At 45.7% G+C, this 20,845-nt stretch overlaps 1 protein-coding gene across 1 annotated transcript in view; it reads right to left on the reverse strand.

Annotated features, from left to right (window-relative positions):
• The window catches only part of HDGFL3 (HDGF like 3), a 53,258-nt gene extending 33,600 nt beyond the window's left edge, over window positions 1–19,658 (reverse strand). Inside the window, exon 1 of the mRNA XM_075006839.1 lies at window positions 19,147–19,658. Within this exon, the coding sequence (XP_074862940.1) occupies window positions 19,147–19,230 (84 nt within the window). The 5' untranslated portion in view covers window positions 19,231–19,658. The remainder of the gene's footprint in view (window positions 1–19,146) is intronic.
• Between the last annotated feature and the right edge of the window lie 1,187 nt (window positions 19,659–20,845).

Here is a 20,845-nt window from a genome sequence, read left to right on the forward strand (position 1 = left end):
ACATCCACACAGCTGTAGTTCTTCACACGATCTGGGCCACTGTTAATTTCACCGTTAAGTCTGTCACCTTGGGTCACATTCCTTATGCCCCTATTCACTTACAGGTGCAGTACCTCTCGTGGATTAAAGGTGTTAGCAACCAAGGGTGGAATTCATGCTGGAGCAAAAGGCAATCTGTACCGGATGGAGTTGTGGGGAGTCAGTCGAGCAGCCACACAAAGCAGTGGCGTCTGCAGTCCCTGGACATGATGGAGGAAGTCTTTGCACTGGCTCCACACAGACTCGTGTTGAGGGCAGGGTGGGAGAGGGCCACAGGATGCAGGAGGACATGGCTCTCATGGTCCTAGTTTTCCATGCCTGTGGCTGTTATTCCAGCTCTAAGGCTGGAGTGGTGACTCCAGGGGAGCGAGGAAAAGACCCACTGAAAGGAGAGGAGGGAATAGGAGGCCAACTGCACAGGGACCAGCTTTCAAAGGAGCCTGGAATGTAGCTGGCAGCAAGGACTGGGAGCTCTGGGCCCCTTTGAAATGCCACAACCGTGTCACTTTGCCCCTCCGAGCAGCTTCCGAAAGCTGGGGGGCAGGGAGGGCAGCACTGTACTCTGGGCAGTGCTAAGGGCTGACGGCCCTTGGTCCCGCCTCTTCCGCCCAAGGCATGGGGCCAGCCCCCACCACACCTTGCCCCAGGCCGATGGTGGCTGCCGGCCCTGCAGGGGAGGGGCCATACTATAGTTCCAAGTTCTATCTTGGGGGGGTTGCAGAATGGATTTTGCCTCCCAAATTAAAATCTCCCTGTAAAGCCCAGCTACTCGTCTTTTTTGCAAGTAAAACAAATTGCATCAACATGAATCCAATCCAGAGAAAATATGATACATTAAATAACAATGGAATTGTAGAATGAAGTGTGATTGTGTTTAGCTTAGATGCAATGTTTCCTGCTCAGCCTCAGGGTAAACTCGAGCGGAAAAAATAAGCACATGCTTAAATGCTTGCTGTACTGGGGCCTTAATCTGCAGGCCCCCCTCCTCCACAAATGTTAACATATTTATGTTTTCCCATATAAAGTACATGTTATGCATTTATGCAACCTGACTATACAGCCGTAGCTCAATCTAATTTGCTGTTTTTCCATGCATATTAATATTAACTACTGTAATTGTTTTTCCTTTAAAACAGAAAATGACATACATAGTATGCAAGAGAGCTTGGTTTTCACCACTGCCACCACAGTACCTCATTAAAAATGTTTAACATCAGTTTACTATTTCGTTTTCCACAGCAGCTGTGAAGAATTACACTGACTCATCTTGTGCAAATGACTTGGCAAAGGCGATTACAAGGAGTAAAACACCCAGTTACTAAGATATATGTTTGATGCTGATAAGAATAACAGGGAGCACTAAACGTATACAATTCATGCTGGGATCCAAATATTGTACTGAATTAGACTTCATGCCTTTCCATCGAGTTCAAATGTGTCTCTTGTTTTGCTATTGTAACATGCAACAGTGTATGAGGGAGCGAGTGTGTGTATGTTTTACAGTTCTCCTCCATCTCTTTACAGACTATAAAGAGCCTGGGACACCTTAGCTCAAATAGCAATTTATGCTTTATAGCACTGGAGATCCCCAGTTTAACTCTCAATGTGCTGGACAAGATGGTGATCACCTCATTATGTCTATCTTCCCTTCTATAAACTAAAGTCAATTAACATTTGTGTCATGCAAAAGCCCAACCCAATTGTCAATAGGTAGCTCACAATAACAGCAATAATCCAGTAGTTGCAACTGCTGTAGAAGCTAACTTCCAATTTAACCAACTCTTTCAAAAGCTCAAAGGGAACCAATGTTCTGAAAGATTAGATGTAGGTGGAGCAATGGCGTAATGGTTCATCTCTCTGAAACACTGACCACTCGTCATCACTGTCTTCTTCTTCCAACCTTAGTCTATCTATAGTAGGTTGGCTCTTTGAGTCCTTCTCCATTCCAGTCTGCCTCGAACGTGTTCCTTGGAAAATTTAGATCTAACACATTCTCCTAACTCAGGGGTGGGAAAACTATGGCCCATGGACCATATCTAGCCCATAAGGCCTTTTCATCCAGGCCGCAGGCTCATAGCGGGGAGTGTGGCGGATGCTTGCTCTTTCTGCCCACTGCTCCCACCAGGAAGAACACTGTAGGCTTGTCCTGCTCTGCCCACCATACCAGTCAGGCACCCTGGTCAGGGGCTTGCTCTGCTCTGCCCATCACTCTGGCCAGGGGGCACAGTCAGAGACCCATTTCGCTTGCTGCTCCCCTGTTGGAACACTGGGCAAGAAGTCAGATCTGCTGGTGGCATGGGGGAGCCTATTTTTCCAGGGCTCCCAAATTGGCTGGCACCCCTGGCATGCCCCTTTAGTCTAGTGGCTAAACCACTGCTGGGAGTGGGGCAGGTCAACAAGCACTTATGACTTGCCGTATAATTTAACTACTCAGATGTGATCCTCAAGCCAGAAAGTTGGCCCACCACTGTCCTAGCTCTTCAAGATCCATTTGTCTTCCCCCCTCACACCCGCTCTTATTTCTGCTTTTCTTATCTTATCAGCTTCTCCAGCCTTGCACTATCCTGTGCAGAATCCCATGTGAGCAAATGTGGGTACACACCAAACTGTAAGGTCTGTAGGCACCAAACTTGGATTTGCAGGATTAGATCCCCTCCAGAATTGTGACTATCACAGCAAGAGAATGGATTCATTCATGAGGTGTGATATTGTATAAGAGTATGTCTATACTACACAGTTATTCCGGACTATCTTATTCCGTGTTTATTAATCCAAAATAAACTATTCCGGAATACCACATCTACACTACAGGCAGGCCCCAAAATAAGCAACACTTATTCTGAAATAGTGTGTCCACACACAACAGAGCTTATTTCAGATTAGAGCCCTTGGAAGCACTGCTTCCTGGGGCTCTAATCCAAAATAGTATGTCCATACAGCAGCTTTATTTTTAAATAGGCTACACCAGAATAGCTTATTTTGAAATAGCTCCTAATCTCTGTTTACACAGACCCTATTTTGAAATGTTCATTTCAAAATAGGCGCTATCCCTTGTGGAATGTTTACCAGCTTCGAAATAAGACAAATCACAATTTATAAATTATTTTGAAATAGCAGTTGCTTTGCGTAGATGCTCCCATAGTTATTTCAAAATAGTGGCCATTATTTCAAAATAATTTTGATGTGTAGACATACCCTAAAAAGCCTTGCAAAAAGATCAGTACAAAATATTGAGTTTTAATTAGGAGTTCTGTCTGAGAAATACATCCTTAATAATGTTTCCACCTCTTAATGTAGGAATTTTATCATTTTGACAGAAGTACCAATTTAAAAAAAAACTTCTCCTGAAACCTGACCCAAATCCCCCACAAAAACAAAAGCCTCAGGACAGACACTTTCCAAAAAATGCAGGTAAATCAAAAACTGTTTCACTACTAAACTGCCATTTTTCAGTTTTCAACCACCAGGCTTAATAATGTTCTGCTACCCCGTCTTCAAACTCTGAACATATGGCAAATAAATGTGTGTACTTGCCACCAACAGGACAAACAGAGATAAGAAGTGTGAACAACCGGTAAAGACGGATGAATCTGAAAAAAGAACTAGTGATGAAGAGATGGTAGCGGAATACTCAAACAATGTGAACATGCAGGAATCAGCTGGTTCAGGTGATATACAATTACCATCTGCTGAGTTTCCTGCACTACTCACAATTACTTTAAAAAAATCATATGAGTAGCTGGAGAGGTACTGGGATAAGCAAATATCATATGGATTTTCCCAAAAGCAAAGAAGAGTGGGTCCATTTTAGGTCCAGCTTTGCAATACACAGGTAGAGCCTGGCACCTGCATAAGTTCCCCTGGCTTTAATGGAGTTCTGCACAGGCAGGGCTGACTGTCCTTAAAGTCTGGTGTTCCCTGGTATAACCAGTGTCTTCCTTTTTCCATAAGGCTCACAATGCATGGGACACTAAGACTCCTCTCCTGCAAATGGATCTGCTCTAACTGACCACTATTGCTGCATGAAGGTATGTGTAAAACAATGAGAGAGACACAAAAAAATTAAAAATCAATAAGTACCTGGTACAATAATAGAAAAATGAGTAATAGGAAGCACAGGACTATGAAAAGCAAGATAAACATAAGTCCTTGATCTTGCAAACATTTCCACATATGAGTAATCCATGAATGGATGTAATCTGATTTGATTTAAGGTAACAGCATCTGATAATATCCTTACTAAAAAATTAATTCACGTTGGCTCAGAGAGAAAAAGCATCATCAGGACTGAACGCTGACTAAGAAATGACTGATTTAAGCACATGATCATGGTAAAAAATAAAATCATATACTATTTGTAGGAGAGGTCAGCCATGGGTGGGTGCTCTGTTAGGAACAGCATCCTTTAATAGCTTCATTAGGTTCCAGAAGATGGCATTTGTGCTAGTACACTGGAAAAGGTTGTAAATACCAGTGAGGACGAAGACATGATTTGTCCCTCACACCAGCATAAGAATGTGGAAACTCCACTGAGGCCAATGACATTGCAAGTGAGGTGGCAAGAAAAGGGTTCAACCCAGGCCAGAGAGAGCCTATGCAAACCCTTCCAATCAGGGAGAGGCTTCTAGGGAGCCAATAAAAGAGCAACCTGCTGGGGCAGGCCAGATAAAGGAGCTTTTCTGAATGGAGTCTTTCAGCCAACTCTTTCACATTTAAGGCCCTCTGTTGGTGAGTGGCTGAATGCTGAGTAACTCCACTGTCCTGCTTTGAGTCAAAAGGAATTTGTTAGTCAGGCAAACATGGATACACCTGGTAACAAAGTGTCTCACTGCCTCACCAGCTGGCCTCTTGTGTACAGGATGCACAGGGGCAAAAAGAACCTGTGTGGAACTCACCACAAGAGAGCCTACAGACAAATATTTCATTGACCCAACTCTACCCACTGGCAGCTCTCTGAAAGGAAAAAAAAATGTAATAACCAGACTTGGGCAATAGACAGATGAAGAGCAGCAGTCCTCAAGCCAGAAGGTCCCTCTGCTATCTCATGGACTTCACTGGTGCTTCATGTGCAGAACTGAGACTGTTCCTTGTACACTCTTCTGTTTAACTGGTGTAAACTGGAAATTGCCTGTTTTTTGGTAGGCTGACAGTCCTCTGACTCATAACGTGGTATCTAAGTCTGTCTAAGTCTGTGTTCCCATGAATTTCCCAAGTGCTATTGCTTGCTTGGTTTTTACCTGCTCCATGCTGGCTGGCAAGAGTCTCAGAGGTTTGACATAATCTTCTGCAGGCCCCAGTATAAACTAAGAACTGCAGGAGATTTAGCCCTGATTCTGCTAGCATTTATGCCTATGCTTAAATTTAAGCATGTGAGTAATACCACAACAATCCATAATTGTCCATAGAATAAAGTCCTTTGTTAGGTGTAGCGAATGTGTTCATTTTTGGTAAATATAGTAACACATTCAGATATGGGTCTACTTCCCAGAAACAATTTGCAGTTACAGTGTGTCTCTTCTTAAAATTTCTTTTACCCACTGTGTCAGCATGTTTTTTCTGCAATTTTATCTGCAGCTAGGCATGCATTACCAGGTCTTAAGAGTGATTACAAGTGTGTTGGCTTTCTGGGCTCAAAGAGCCTTTTATGATTACCATCCTGGCTTCCTGCCAGTCCAAACCAAGTCACTGCAGTCTGGTATCTTTTCTCCAGCTCATGGTTCATCTGTCTATTTTCCCTTTCTTCCCTCACTGCTCACTTGCTCTGGCTGGGTGTCATATTCACATTGCTTTGTTAACTTATGGTCTTAAGAAAATTCTTGGTGTATGTAACATTCATGGCTTGACTTGCTTTCTCTGGTGTTATATGGTGCCTTCAGTTCAAGCTGCTAAACTGAAGCTGGCAGCAAGCTTCTCTGTAGGCTTTACATACCGCTGCAAGGCAAAATAACCTGTTGTTTCCAGTTTGTATTTTTAGGGCTGCAGCTGTATGCTAATTGTCTCTGCACTCTGGTGTAAGAGGCTATATAAATGGATTTAGGGATATAATATGTTTTCATAAACCAAGAGACATATTCACCAGATTTAAACCCCTTCAGTCTTGGGGGTTTGTACTGAATACAGCATTGCAGCATGTTTTTTCCAATCTTTTGTGCTGACTTTGGGCGGCCTTTCTAGACTTTAGGGAGGTCTTACAAAAGCCTGGGAAACAAGTATTAACTCTTGCTGAAATCCAAGAACATTGTTTCTTTCCGGGGCAGCAGTGATGCAAAAGATAATGTGTGGGTTGACCAAGGATCATTTGGAAGATGTGGGACCTTAGAATGGAGAAGTGAGAGTTACAGCATGACCCTGAATGTCTGCTAGTTTATGTCACTATAGTATTTCTTCTAATTAGTTACTTCACTTTTGTTTGTTTTCCATGCAAGAAAAAAACAGGTTTACATGTGCCCTTCAGCATCTCTGTCACACAGTAAGAATAAAAAAACAAAGCAAGACTGGAAATGTATCTGCACTCTATTTTGAACTTCTGTATCCAGTTTAGAACTGTTAAAAATACATAAAACACGCTCAAATATACAAAGCCAGTAATTCAGAGCCTTTTCTGCAAGTACAAAATGAGGGGAGGCCGGGTCCATTTCCTCCTTTAAGTTTTAGGAGGTTTACCTCATGAAACTCTTTCTTCTGCCAAACATTTCTTGGACTCCCTTAAAATACTGTTTATTGTAGTTGTGCCTCTTGTGAGCCATCCAAATTACTGGAGCCTTTTTTGTTGATGCTGCCTCTGTCAGAGTGCACAGTTAAATGGCATGCTTTCATTGCATCTAGGTTTTAGGCTTCTGTCTCTAATATATGCCACTGCAATGTTTTTCATAAGCTTAGAGACATAAAGTACCCATTAAATCATCTAGGCCTTCAAATGGAAAGGTATTTTGGTGCCCAGCAGGCAACTAGGCTGCCAGGCACTTTTGAAAACTTACTGGCTACGTCTACACGTGCACGCTACATCGAAATAGCTTATTTCGATGTAGCGACATCGAAATAGTCTATTTCGATGAATAACGTCTACACGTCCTCCATGGCTGGCAACGTCGACGTTCAACTTCGAGGTTGGGCAGCACCACATCAAAATAGGCGCTGCGAGGGAACGTCTACATGCCAAAGTAGCACACATCGAAATAAGGGTGCCAGGAACAGCTGCAGACAGGGTCACAGGGCAGACTCAACCGCAAGCTGCTCCCTTAAAGGGCCCCTCCCAGACACAGTTGCACTAAACAACACAAGATCCACAGAGCCGACAACTGGTTGCAGACCCTGTGCATGCAGCATGGATCCCCAGCTGCAGCAGCAGCAGCCAGAAGCCCTGGGCTAAGGGCTGCTGCACACGGTGACCATAGAGCCCCGCAGGGGCTGGAGAGAGAGCGTCTCTCAACCCCTCAGCTGATGGCCGCCATGGCGGACCCCACTATTTCGATGTTGCGGGACGTGGATCGTCTACACGTGCCCTACTTCGACGTTCAGCTTCGAAGTAGGGCGCTATTCCCATCCTCTCATGGGGTTAGCGACTTCGACGTCTCGCCGCCTAACGTCAATTTCAACTTCGAAATAGCGCCCAACACGTGTAGCCGTGACGGGCGCTATTTTGAAGTTGGCGCCGCTACTTCGAAGTAGCGTGCACGTGTAGATGCGGCCACTAGGTACCAATCTGCATCTTTAGCTACTTAAACAACTTTAAAAATATGGTCCTTTGTCAACATCTTGCCAGTGACAAATGGTTCCCTACATACTGTATTTTCTAGTTGTTGTTGTACTTACACCTACTCCATTGGGTCTAAGAAGCTATGCTAGACCACATGTAGAAAAAAGTCTCTACTCCCAAAGGGCTTACAGTTCAAATCAGATTTAACTTTCCAAAGCGAGCTGCTTCTACATCACTAATTAATCCATATCACTCTCAGGCAGTCCTTTTGATCTTTTCTCAAAGGACATTCATATATAGTTTGAAAGTGTGTATTTATCAGCAGTCATATTGTTGCAAAATATTAGAAACATTTTTCTATAGGCGCATCTACACTATCCCCCTCCTTTGAAGGGGGCATGCTAAGCACGCAAGTCAGAGGAGGCTAACGAGGTGCTGCAATGCATATGCAGCACATCATTAGCATAATGGCCAGTGTGGGAACTTCCTAGCTGCTAACTTCGAAGCACTGACAGGCAGCGTAGCCGCGGGTGCTTTGAAGTACGTGCTGAACTTTGAAAGTTCCCTTACCCGCAAAACTTTGTACTTCCAAGCACCCGTGGCTACACTGCCTTTCAGCACTTCAAAGTTCCCATGGTGGCCATTATGCTAATGAAGTGATGCATATTCATTGCAGCACCTCCTTCGCCGTCTCCAACCTGCCTGCTTAGCACGCCCCCTTCAAAGAAAGGGGCGAGTGTAGATGCACCCTATATGTTAACTCTCATCTTTCTACATTTAATGCAACACAACATTAAGGTTGTATAGTCCTAGTGCCATGAGGGGCAAATGTCAGTTGGAGACAGTGTTCCCTGTAAGCTGAGCGCTTAGGCAGCCACCCAGGAGAGATTCAGGTGCCACACAGCTAATTAGCAGAGTACCCACAGCCAGCAGCATGTACTTAGCTTGGTAGTGCACATCCACACATGCTGCAGAACACATAACAAAATTTATTCCACTTATGGATGGAAAAAATTAGAGGGAACACTGGAGCTTCTAAAAGCTACTTTAAAGCAAATAAAATACAGTAAAAAAAGGAACTTATGCTCTGCCAGTATCACACATTATCTGCCAATTAACAGAATGTATGTAATTATAATACAAACTAGCAATTTATACTTCTCAGGAGTGAGTTACAATTAAGTACATAGTTGAGAGAACCTGATTCAGGGCAAGATTCAGTCTGGGGACAGATCCACCTCTACCATAAGCAAGATTTCCATGGGATCATTTCCACATACTAAAAGAATGGCTTTGACCTGAAATTCACAAAACCTGCAATGACTGATGCACACTGGTATGGTAGCTTTAAAGTTATGAGACAAAAAGACACTCAACTGAAAATCTTAGCGCTTATGCGCAAAAAACTTTCAATACTTAATAGTTTCAAAACTACTGAATTAACATCCGTTACCCTTGCTCATTCATTATATTCATTCAGATTTACAAATCATTCCATGTTTTAACAAAATACGTCCAGCTACTATTATTTATGTATAAAAATCTTATTGGAACAGTTGGCGATGGTTGTTTGAAACAACAAACCAATGAACAGCTAAGGAAAAATGATTCATTTTGCTGAAATTTCCTTGGAACACTTACGTCTGGGCTCAATCCAAGCATGGAATATTTCAGCCCATAAAAGAATTTGTTTGCCAAAAGTCATGAGCAATTAGAAAAGAAGGTCTAATGTGATTTTAATGATAAACCCCAATTATAGCAGTCATTACGCCTTCTGCCATGACCCTCAGGTGAATTCTGTTTTAAAATATACTTCAAAACAGAGCATTAAATGGTGTGAAATTCGAGAACATCCCACAACCCCCAAATACCAGGGAGAGTTATACCTACATTTTTCATTATTGCTATTAGAAAATGAAAGAACTTGTACAAGATGCATTCAGCTAACAATATTAGCTATAAATACAATGAGCCACTGACATCAATAAAAAAGCACTCTCTTACATCTATCTGCTCCTATACCTGCAAATAATGCTTCAGTTCGGATTATCAAAGCAAAATGTGATAACTTAGCACAAAAGGTCTTGGAGAAAGGGTTCCGTGAAGGGCCTCTCTCATGATATTTCACATGCATACTATCGGCTGAAGTCACAGGAATTTTGCATGCAGAACCCCTTATAGCCCCTTATTAGCTGATCATGAAACCATACCACAGATTGATCCAATATAGGACAGCAAAAGAGAAAGCCTACCAGGGAAAACTGTTTGCACAATTCTGAGAGTGACAAAGGCATAAGGTGGTGTGAAAGGGTATCATTAGCTCCAGCCAATGTTCCTAGCATGCATTAAGGAGCAAGCCCAGAAACAGCATCAGTTCCTGTAGAGGCTGGTAAGGTCCAGTGAGGGGAGTACAAGTGGAACTGTGGGCCTTAGTCTATACATACAAGAGGGACCCAGGGGATGATCCTGATGCCTTTTTACTACCATTGAGCGGATGGGCAACTAATGCCAGATCCAACAACGCTGCATGGGCACTCGAGCACCCTCTTTTGTTTTCTCAGGCAGTCTAGCCTTGAGCACACATATTAAGCGAAAGACTACGGAAACTCTGAAGGCTGCTATTTCAGCCAGGGTCACCCTGTCAGATGAGAAATATCACCAAAAATTCAGGGCAGGCAGCTGGAATGGTGGGATGTGTCCCAGGACCTTTGCACAGAAATTATCACACTGGGTCACATGATGATTGCCGATAGCTGGAGAGACAGAGAACATCCAGGCCCCAACGGAGTCCATTATTCTGCAGCAATTTACACAGCACCTCCCTGAGACTACCTGGGTCTAAGTTTGGAGACACCAGCCAGAATCACTGAAGGTGATCACGAACAGAGAAGTTTATGGAGACAAACTTCCCATGGGAAAGAAATCCATACCCCATGATCAAGGATAGGGGGAAAAAAAAGGTTGAAGAACCTCATACAGCAAAACCTGGGAGGGGAACGCAAATGGTAAACAATGATGCCCTAGCTGTACTCTGCTCTCAGTGCAGCGTGAAGGACACACAAAGAGAGACTTCCCCCACATGGGCAGTGGGTTTGCAGAGCTCCATGGGTGAACAGGTAAAGAGGAGGAGCTATGACACACTCAGATTTAGCAGCAGGGTAAAAAGTGACGGAAGATCAGACCAACCACAGAGGAAGGCTGGAGGAAAAGCACAGAGTGCTCTTTAAGCAAATGGGAAAGGACTTGACATGTCCTAAATGGTCAAAGAGAAAAGCTCGGAGATTGCAACCTACATTCCCTCAATTTTTTCCATCCATAAGCAGAATAATTTTTATTATGTGTACCAAGGCACATGCAGATGTGCACCACCCATAGAAATACATACTGCCAGCGGTGGGCACTCTGCTAATCAGCTGGGCTGCACTGGAGTTTCTCCTGGGCAGCTGCCGAAGCACTCAGCTTACAGGGAACTCTGACTGCAACTGGTTTTGGCATGAAAATACAGCTAAAGATCTGTGTATGCTCTTTGAAGTTTTCTGGAGCTAAAGTGATTTTTGTCCAACACTCTTTGCCAAAAAAAATAAAACTCTGCCAGGGAAACCCTACTTCCTCCTGTCTTCTGTCCAAAGAGAAAACAAATGATCTCTTTAAAATATCAAACACTTTCCAATGGGGAACCTTACTTCCATGTTTCTTTGATGATATTTCCAAGATTACATCCATATACATTTTAGTTAGTAAATTGTAATCATCTAGCATGTTAACTTACTGTGCAAAGCAGGGGCCCTAGTCCTGCTCTGGAACTCATCAGTTAAGATGCCATGATCACGCACAATCCTGGAGAAGTCCACATGAGTAGAGCCCAGTTCAATATCAGGGCCATAGTTTGTTTCTAACATTTTTATGCGTGTGTCTTAAAATGTATTTTTCCACACTGTTCTTCACTGTTTGACTGAAGAGTAAAAACATGACTGCTCAAATTATTTCACTGGTCCTGCCCTGTGGTAGTATTTTTTGACTACAAGCATTGTGTGGTTGCTGATGTGCGGTGGTATCTCCATGTAATACTGTTTTGCTAGTGTTTTTTTAAAGTTCTTTAATATGATAGTAGTAACAGGGTTACTGTTCTAGACAACAATCCAACAAAGCACATGCTTAACTTTAACTTCAGTTCCACATTGGGATTACTCATGTGCTTAAAGGGCATGTTAGATTTGGTCACAGTTAACAACAGTGTTAAAATATTTTGGACTGGAAATTACGAGCCTACCCTGGCACATTATTAAAATAATTTCTGCATCTGAACATATCACAGAGAATGGTCCTCATTACAATGCCATTGTTTATTAATAGTTACTGGCAAGAGGTATCATATCACACACAGATTCCCTAAATGTATAAATACCTCACAAAACCTTTTTGTGGCAATTACTGGCAAATGTTGCCTTCCTTAAGCATGACACAATTAAGAAAGAAAAACAGTATCAGAAAATGTAGAAATGACAAAAGTTCTTAATGACTTATTTGTCTCAGTTTTTACCAAGAGGGATGGTAAACACTCCCTCCCACCAACGCCCATGTCAGCCTAACCTATGCAACTTCAGCTACACAGATAACATAGCTGAAGTTGATGTATTTACTGTTGAGTCTTCTGTCTGGTTAAGGTTGGCAGGGGCTGCTCTCCCTTCAACTCCAGCTACAATTTTTGTCCTGGTGGAGTACTGGAGTTGATGGGAGAGTGCTCAGAGATTGATTTTTTACAACTAAGCAGACACCATAAATCAACTGCCATTGGACTCACCAGTGCAGCAGGGATCCACTGAGTAGTAAACACAAGCTGTTAGTGCTTATCTTATGGACTGGTGCTTGGGGTGCTGGTAGAGTGGTAGCACCTTTGCGGCGATATGGCCACACCTGTTTCTTTCAAGTGGTCAAGATGCGCTGGTCCACAAGCCACACTTGACTCATATGGTTACCTCCTTGTACCTTCTTGGACATGTGGGTGCACCTTGGTTCCTGATCTTGTCTGAGCAGTTGAAAACCGTGCAGGCAGTCAGCTGAAGATTTTTGGCTGGTGAGGGAAGCACCTTTCCCCATCTTAGTGTCAAGAAACCAACAGCTTCCGGTGGATGAGCTGCTGGGACTTATGCTTCGGGATGTGGCATCCCAACCACCTTGAACTTCCTTGGCCTTGGCTCCCAGCTGTGCCTTGGTCAAGCATCCTGTCATTACCAACGTACAATTGTGCCTCCCCATAAAACTCTACCATGCACAGACTCTTCCTTGGATAATCATCTCTACATCTTTCTCATTCCCATGACTCAAGACCTTCGGCAATCAGTAAGTGACAACAGGGGCAGACGCGTGCATCTGGAAGCTTCTAGTCACGACGCGGCATGGAGGCAGCAGATGCAAGGTGGTCGTCATGCACTTGGACAAGACAGAAGTGTGTCCTGACAGCTGTAGCTGTGGCTGAGCAGCCCTGTTTAGGATTTGCTCTGCTCACCCCAAATGGGGAGAGGACTAGAAAAGGTGCCCTGAAAAGAGTCTGTCTCAACTCAACCTGCCTGGTAACAGAGGCCTGGGGGGGGAAACACCTTTCAGTTTGCAGGGGCAACAATAAGAAGAGAAAAACACTTACACTTAGATTTGGAACCTGGAATGTCAGGACACAGGTGGACAGTGACAAGTTTCACCAGCCTAAGCACTGAACAGCCCTCACTCCCAGATTAGAGAAAGCAGTGGTGGCTCTACCTTCATTTGAAGAGGTAAAAGTGAAGATGAGCACTGCGGGCATGGCATCAGCTTTGATATTAAGAAAAGCCTTATGGGTAGCCTCAGTGAACACCCTATTGGAATCAGTGAATGTCTAAGGATGCTACGTCTTAGTCTGGCCAACAACCAGCTAGCAACAGAAGTCAGCGCTTATGCTCCCACCCTACAAGCTAGTGAAAATACCAAGGAATCTTCTACACACATCTCAAGAACATCATCAGAAACATCCCCAGAGAAGACAAGTTTTGACTACCACCTGTGGAATGGGGTCATTGGGAGGGAAGATGCACTGACGCAACTATCGCCCACAGGCAGTTAGGATGGTCAGATCACATGGTCAGGATGCTTAACACATGTCTGCCTAAGCACATTCTCTACACTCAGCCGAGGACTGGGAAAGGTCTCGTGGTGGGCCGAGGAAGCGCTACAGAGATGTCCTTAAGGACATCTTGGTAAAGTGAGATATTGACACCTGGGAGAGACAGTTGGATGATTTGGTAACCTGGAAGACCACCCTCAAGAACCGTGCCTGACACTTGGAGATCAAGCTTCATCTGTATGAAGAAGACCAAAGAGCCAAACATAAGGAGCATGCCTGGGCCCTCATTGGCACTGCTGGTGTCAGCACCGATGGAGACAAAGAAAGTCCAGCAACTGCCAGAGAGTGTTCCTTCCCAGAACTGGCCTAATCTTCCACCTTTGCATTCATCAGTTATAGGCATCCAAGGTGAAATCTTACTTGATACAAGGGATCCCGAGAGAGAGAAAGATTCATCTCATGGCTCTGAAAAATATCTTCAGAAACATGGAGTGCTACACACATCTTATTACACCAAACAGCTCCTCTTCCATTTGATATCAGATAGTATTTGATCCAGTCACATATGTTACTTGGATACCAAATGTACAGACTCTGGCCAATTTCTGCCATCCTTTTAGCCTACATTAGGACCATAATGGGAGTTCTGTCTGAGTGAAGACTGCAAGATCAAAACAGAAATCTTTCAGGTCAATATGACTTCAGTGCCATCTTTCATATTCCAAGTATCCAAAAGTATCTTACAAAGACATGGTTTTGTAAAGCAAGTCTTTCTAACAGAGTATGGAATGACCTGAGCAACTCTCAACTAGAGTCTTGACTAAGGACTGTAGGATTTGGTCCTTTGTAAGTTATTGATATGTAATATGATGCTCAGTATTAGAAGCTCGGTGATGCTCAAGAGCCATGGCATGCCATCCATTTTGGGATAAAGCTCCCTATTGGTTCCTCTGCACATCAGCCACTTGCCAAGTCTTCTCCCACTATGCAGAAGGTTGCTCTTGCCCACACAGGGCTTCACCTTCTTCCCGATGAAGTCAACAGAATTAATGGGAGACTCACATGGGTGAGAAGTGGCTGGCTAACTACTTTCTGTCCTGTTGTAATACTGCTCCATGTCACTAAACACAGTTAACTATTTTGGCCTTCTATAGCTCTTTCCTGCCAAGGACCACAGTCTCAACATGCCCTCTGTGAAGGGCCAGTGCAACAATAAATTATTTAAATGCAACAATAAATAATAAACTCTTTGACCTACTAAACCAGTATTTTTAAAATAAAATATAAAGGATATGCACATCTGACCTCTGATCATACAAAGATCTTGAGGCTAATGACTCTTGATGACTGGGGATCAGTTAAATCAGGGGAACTGACCTGCCTGCCCTCTCACCTGCAAAAACTCTCTTCTTCACTCCTCGCTTTCATTCCACATTTGGGTCTTTGGAGCACAGAGAACATTAGTGTAAACCCTGAAGCCTTATATTCCCAAGGAAAAAAGCTGTTTTGTTAACTTGTGTTCACTAAGACATGGTAACCAACACAAGGTAAAACTCTACTGAAGACAAAGAGGTCCCTTAGCCTTTACCTCAAACTGCAACACCTCATGTTAAAATGATGGATGGCTTTGTCTTCACTGGGGTCTGCACCTAACACACATTAGCTAACCCAAGTGAACACCACATCTTATTTCTTGGTGAAGACATATGCTGTGAGCCACACCTTTCACTAGCCTGCTGAACACACATATGGCCACCTACATTCTGCACATGATAAAAATACAGTGTACCGAAACAAAAGACCCTTTCCTGTTTTCCATTGACTTCAGTTAGTTACCACATTAGATAACAACACACCCTCTTTATTTAGGAGGATCAGGCCATGGAGCTAGTCTTCCCCGCAGTCCAAGGAGAAAGTTGTTACATGTAAGCAAGAAGAGCAGTAGTTTTCTTAATAAATCAATGGGGCTGTGTCTACACATGCCTCTTCCTCCGGAAGAAGCGGCATGGTAATGAGCTATCTGGAAGATGCTAATGAGGTGTGGATGCAAATTTTCCATGCCTCATTAGCATATCGGAACATGGTTCGGAGTCCGGAAGAGGGCCCTGCATCTGCATGTGTACTTTGGAGTCCAGAAGAGCTTCTTCTGGACTATGAACCACATTCTGATATGCTAATGAGGCACAGAAAATTTGCATCCATGCTTCATTAGCATCTTCCAGATAGCTCATTACTATGCCACTTCCAGAAGAAGCGGCACGTGTAGACACAGCCTGGAAGTTTTGCCATTGATTTCAATGGGAACAGGATCAAACCCAAAGCTGGAATGGCCTGAGGTGTTAAAGTCACTTGCTGATCCATTTTCAGATGAAATCAAACCATTACTGAAACAAGAAAGTGATTTACAATAGACTCCATCGTTGCACTGACATGAACCATCACCTTTCAGATGTTGTCCAGCACAAGCTGATGTAAGAATCTAAATGCTGATCACAGACATTAATTACCAATGCAAGGATCACTTGATAATTATCTGTTCTGTTCATTACCTCTGAAGAACATTTCACTGGCCATGGTCAGAAGACAGGATACTGAGCTAGCTGGACCATCGGTCTAACCCAGCCGGGCCATTCTTATGGTCTACATTCTGATGCTCTTATGGCTATTTACAAATACGGCACAATTTGAGAGGTCCCACTGCAGTGCAGATGAGGAGAGGCAGAAAAGAAGAGTGGTAAAAACTGCTCTGTGCCCGTCCAACATCTACCAACAACTGTCTCTTCTGTGATAAGACCTGCGGCTCCAGAATTGGGCTGATCTGCCATCAACAGACTTACAAATAAAAGTATGACATGATATTATCGAGTGACCACCAACAAGGAGGATTCACAAATCAATCTCACCCTGTTCTTCCAAAGCAACTGAGTGTGCTTCCTCCTTTCTGTTCCACTTAACATCTCCTGATTTTTCCCTGCTCTATCAACCTTGTTTAGCCTCCGATACTGAAGTTCCCGCCTTGTACAGTGAAGCCTGACCATCTGAAAGAAACAGGTATGGCCATATCGCCGCAAAGGTCCTACCCCTCTACCAGCACCCCAAGGACCAGTCCATGAGATAAGCACTAAAGGATTGTGTTCACTACTCAGTGGATCCATGCCGCAGTGAATCCAATGGCAGTTGATTTATGGCATCTCCTTAGATGTGAAAAATCAATTTCTGAGCACTTTTCCATCAATTCACCATTCTCAGTCACACTCACAATTCCGCTTGCTTCACTTTTCACCACTCACAAGCATCCTTTTCTTGTTGTCTTCTCAAGGATAATGGTCAAATCCACACTGCCTTGACCCCACTCTCTTGCACTTTCCTGCACAATGTGTACAACAATTTAAAATCTTCAAGCTCTCACAGAACTTAAACACCATAACTTTCTTTTACTTGTGACTGAAAACAGAATGTAGCATCGAATAGTTGTGGGTTCCCCCAGGACATGGGCTAGCAATCAGAAGAGCAAGAAGAGTCTTTTTTTTTTTTTTTTTTTTTCAAATTTGGTTAAAAAAACTCAATAATTCAAGAGCCGAAATGCATGTGAACACAAGACGGTCCTTAATAAACAACATCAAACTTTTTGTGAACCCTATTTTAAGAATAGCACACACATATATCCCACAATGCACTGCACATATGAAAGGGGTTGTTATCCAACCTTTAGAGATCCCATATAGTTTGCTATTTAGATACAAACTGTTCATGGCTGGCCTTTTCGATGTTCACAGAAATATTGAAAATAATCAGGAGGGTTTTTTTTACTTTTAAATTATAGTATTGGGAGCCACAAAGAAATCCTGAAAGAGCCACATGTGGCTCTGGAGCCGCAGGTTGCAGACCCCCTCCCCAGGAAAATGAAATGGACAATGAATAAACACAGACTATGCTGGATGATGAATAACAACCAAAAAGTCAAGACCCTGGTATTCGGCATAATAGAGAGTTTGAATAGGAAAGGCAAATCCCACAGAGAATGGGTAGATGATATAGTAGATTGGCGCAGAGCTAGTCTACAGAAACTGTCACTCCACGCTGCGTTGGGAAAGATGGAAGGAATTTGTGAGGGAGGCATCAGACACCAATGGGTGCTGAGCCCATGGTTGTTGATGATGGAAGACGCTTGCTAGGTAGCTTGCTCAACAAAGTCTATTATGGTGACCATAAAGGGGAAAGAGAAGGCTGTAAGTAGGCCATGGTACCAGCTCATCCCTGCTAGTGTCCTGCTCTGTCAGTGGGCCTATACTGAATATGGACATTTACAATACAATGGGATGCTTATTTGGCTGACCAATGCCCTGGTGCTTTTCTCAACTCAGTTATTTCACACCGATTTATAACCAAGGATGAGAAAAGAAAAGAATAATAACCCAATAATAAAATCAAATAATAATAATAATAATAATTAATAATAATAAAAACCCTCAACACCCCAAACCAAAACCAACCCCTCCCACGACCAGAACTTGTCTTCCTGACCAGCCCCTGAACGAAAGCCGATGGGCCTGCATTTAGAGGGGCGCACGGGCGAAGGGAAGCCATGCACCTCAACGCCTCCTCCCAGCGCGCAGCCCTCAGGATCGTGTCCCTGCCACCCTGAATCTCCGCAGCAGACCCTGCCGCCTCCCCCGCGCAGCCCCGACCACGGCCTACTCCGTCCGTCCAACCCCCTGCAAAGAGTTGCTGCCTCAGCCCTAGGCCTCGCTGTGCCCCCTCCCCCTCCCCGACACTTGCTGGGCGGCGGGAGGCACCGCCTCGGCCTCAGCCTCCTCCGGGCTGTGCCTGTTTGTCTCTCTCCCTCGGGGGCTTCCTCGCCTGGCTAAGGGCAGCTTCGCCGCCGCTGCCCGGCCCTGTGCGCGAGGGGCGGCGGGCGAGCGCTCTCCGTCGCGAGGAGGGGGCGGGCGCGGAGCCAGAGCGGTATTATCCTGCAGCGCCGCCCGCTCCCCGGGCCTCCTCCCCACCATAAGAATTCAGCTCCAGCCCCTCCCCCCTCTCCCCGGAGGGGGTGTGCGGCGGCGGCGGCGGCGGCGGTGGGGAGGGGAGCGGGGGGGGGCGGGGGTCCGCACGTCCAAGCCAAGATGCACAATAATCCAGCGGGGAGCAGGGCTGGGCTCCCCGCCGGGGCTGGCGTGGAGGGCTGCGGGCGGGGGTCTGCGCCGGATCCAGCAGCGGGGAAGGGCCGGGCCGGGCCGGGCCGGGCCGGGCGCCGCGCGGGGGGATCGGGCCCCCCGCGTTGCCCCCCACCCCGCCCCCCGCCCCGGTACTCACGCACCCTGGCCGGCCAGTGCGGGTAGCCTTTCATCTTGGCGAACACCAGGTCTCCAGCCTTGTACTCTCGGGGCCGCGGACGCGCCATCGGCAGCTTCCCGCCCGCCCCGCGCCCCCTGCAACCAGCCGCCCCGGCGGGCTGCGATCCGCCCAGGCAAAGGCAGCCGCCGCAGCGCGGACGGGCCCCGGGCACCCGCCGAGGTGGGGGGCGTGCGCCGAGGGGGAGGCGGCGGCGGCGGCAGCGGCCTTGGGCTCAGCCCCAGCGGCCCCCAGCAGCACGGCGCCCGCAGCCCTGGGCCGAGGCCGGAATCCCGCGCGGGCGGAGAGAGCGTGGCCGGCGGCCGAGCCCCGCTACATGGCCCGAGCCCCGCGCTCCATCTTCGGCTCGGCGGCGGCGGCGGAAATATGGAGCCTTCTCCTCCGAATTCTCCCTCGGGCAGCGACCGAAAACAGGAGCGTCGCGCTCCCCCCCGCCCCCTTCCTGTTATTTCCTAGGTACACGGATCCGCTTCTTGGAAAAACAGCGGCGCCGGCTGCCAGCCTCCCGCCCGCCCGGCTGCGCCGTTTCCACGGGGGGCTGAAGGGAAAGCCGGATCTACATGGAGCTGGGCAGATCCTTGCACTACCCCCGCCCCCGCTTCAAAATCCCCCCGCTTCAATACAAGACCCCTCCCTCCCCTTCACCCTGCGTTGCAATAAGGGACCCAGGCGAGCCCTAGCGCACAAAGAGCGGGATCTAGGACGTGGAGCTTGCTGGGGGGCCGGGGGGGGGGAAGAGCGACCCCCAAATCCCACCTCCCAGGGCCAGAGTGCATGCAACCACTCCTACTGCACCAAAACCACAGCCCATCTCAGCACTGCGAGCAGCTGGATGCAGGACATGGCGTATGACACCCTTGCCCCACTTAAGAGTCTACATTCATAAGACATGGAACCCCTGCTAGTGCCCCCCAAAATTCCAGGGCCCCACGTGTCCCATCACAATAGCACAACAAAGGCAGCATCATGGACCTGAAGTCGTGGTGGAATCTGCCCATTTTGTACCCAAGCCCCCAAGTCTCACAATTTAATTACAGAACACATACAGAGTTCCCGGTAATTTTTTCTACCCATGGGTGGAACAAATTTTGTTATGTGCACCAAGGCACATCCAGATGTGCACCACCACTGAACACATCCAACCCCACCTAGGCCGTGCAACCAACCAAAAATTCTAGATTCCCAGCATCTCATGCCACAGAGATCTGGCTCTGGGATCATTGCAGATTTTTGTGCTCAGACCCCCAACATTCTATTGCCTGAATACAGAACAAAATATCTGTTAGTCTATAAGATGCCACAGGACTTCTTGTTGTTTTAGAACAAACCACCTTTTTGACAGCAGCATGTCTTAGTGCCACACGGAGCCCCATTGGGACATGGACCCTGGTAGTCTTTAAGTGTGGCATCCTACATTCTTAGAAATTCATGTAAATTAATACAAAAAAATCTTTGTAGTAAAGCAATGAGGCACCTATGTATCAACTCTCAGCACAAGGAGGACTAGATGACCAGACTTGAGTTTCTGTGATTCTATAGAACATTCCCAACATACACACAGAAAAGCAAAGCCATACCCTCTACTATTCCATCTATGAAAGCACTTATCAGCACTACAACTATAAAACACCACAAACCTCACCACAATCTGAACACTGCACTGT

Source organism: Carettochelys insculpta, chromosome 12 (assembly GCF_033958435.1).
Source record: "Carettochelys insculpta isolate YL-2023 chromosome 12, ASM3395843v1, whole genome shotgun sequence".
Taxonomy (NCBI): domain Eukaryota; kingdom Metazoa; phylum Chordata; order Testudines; family Carettochelyidae; genus Carettochelys; species Carettochelys insculpta.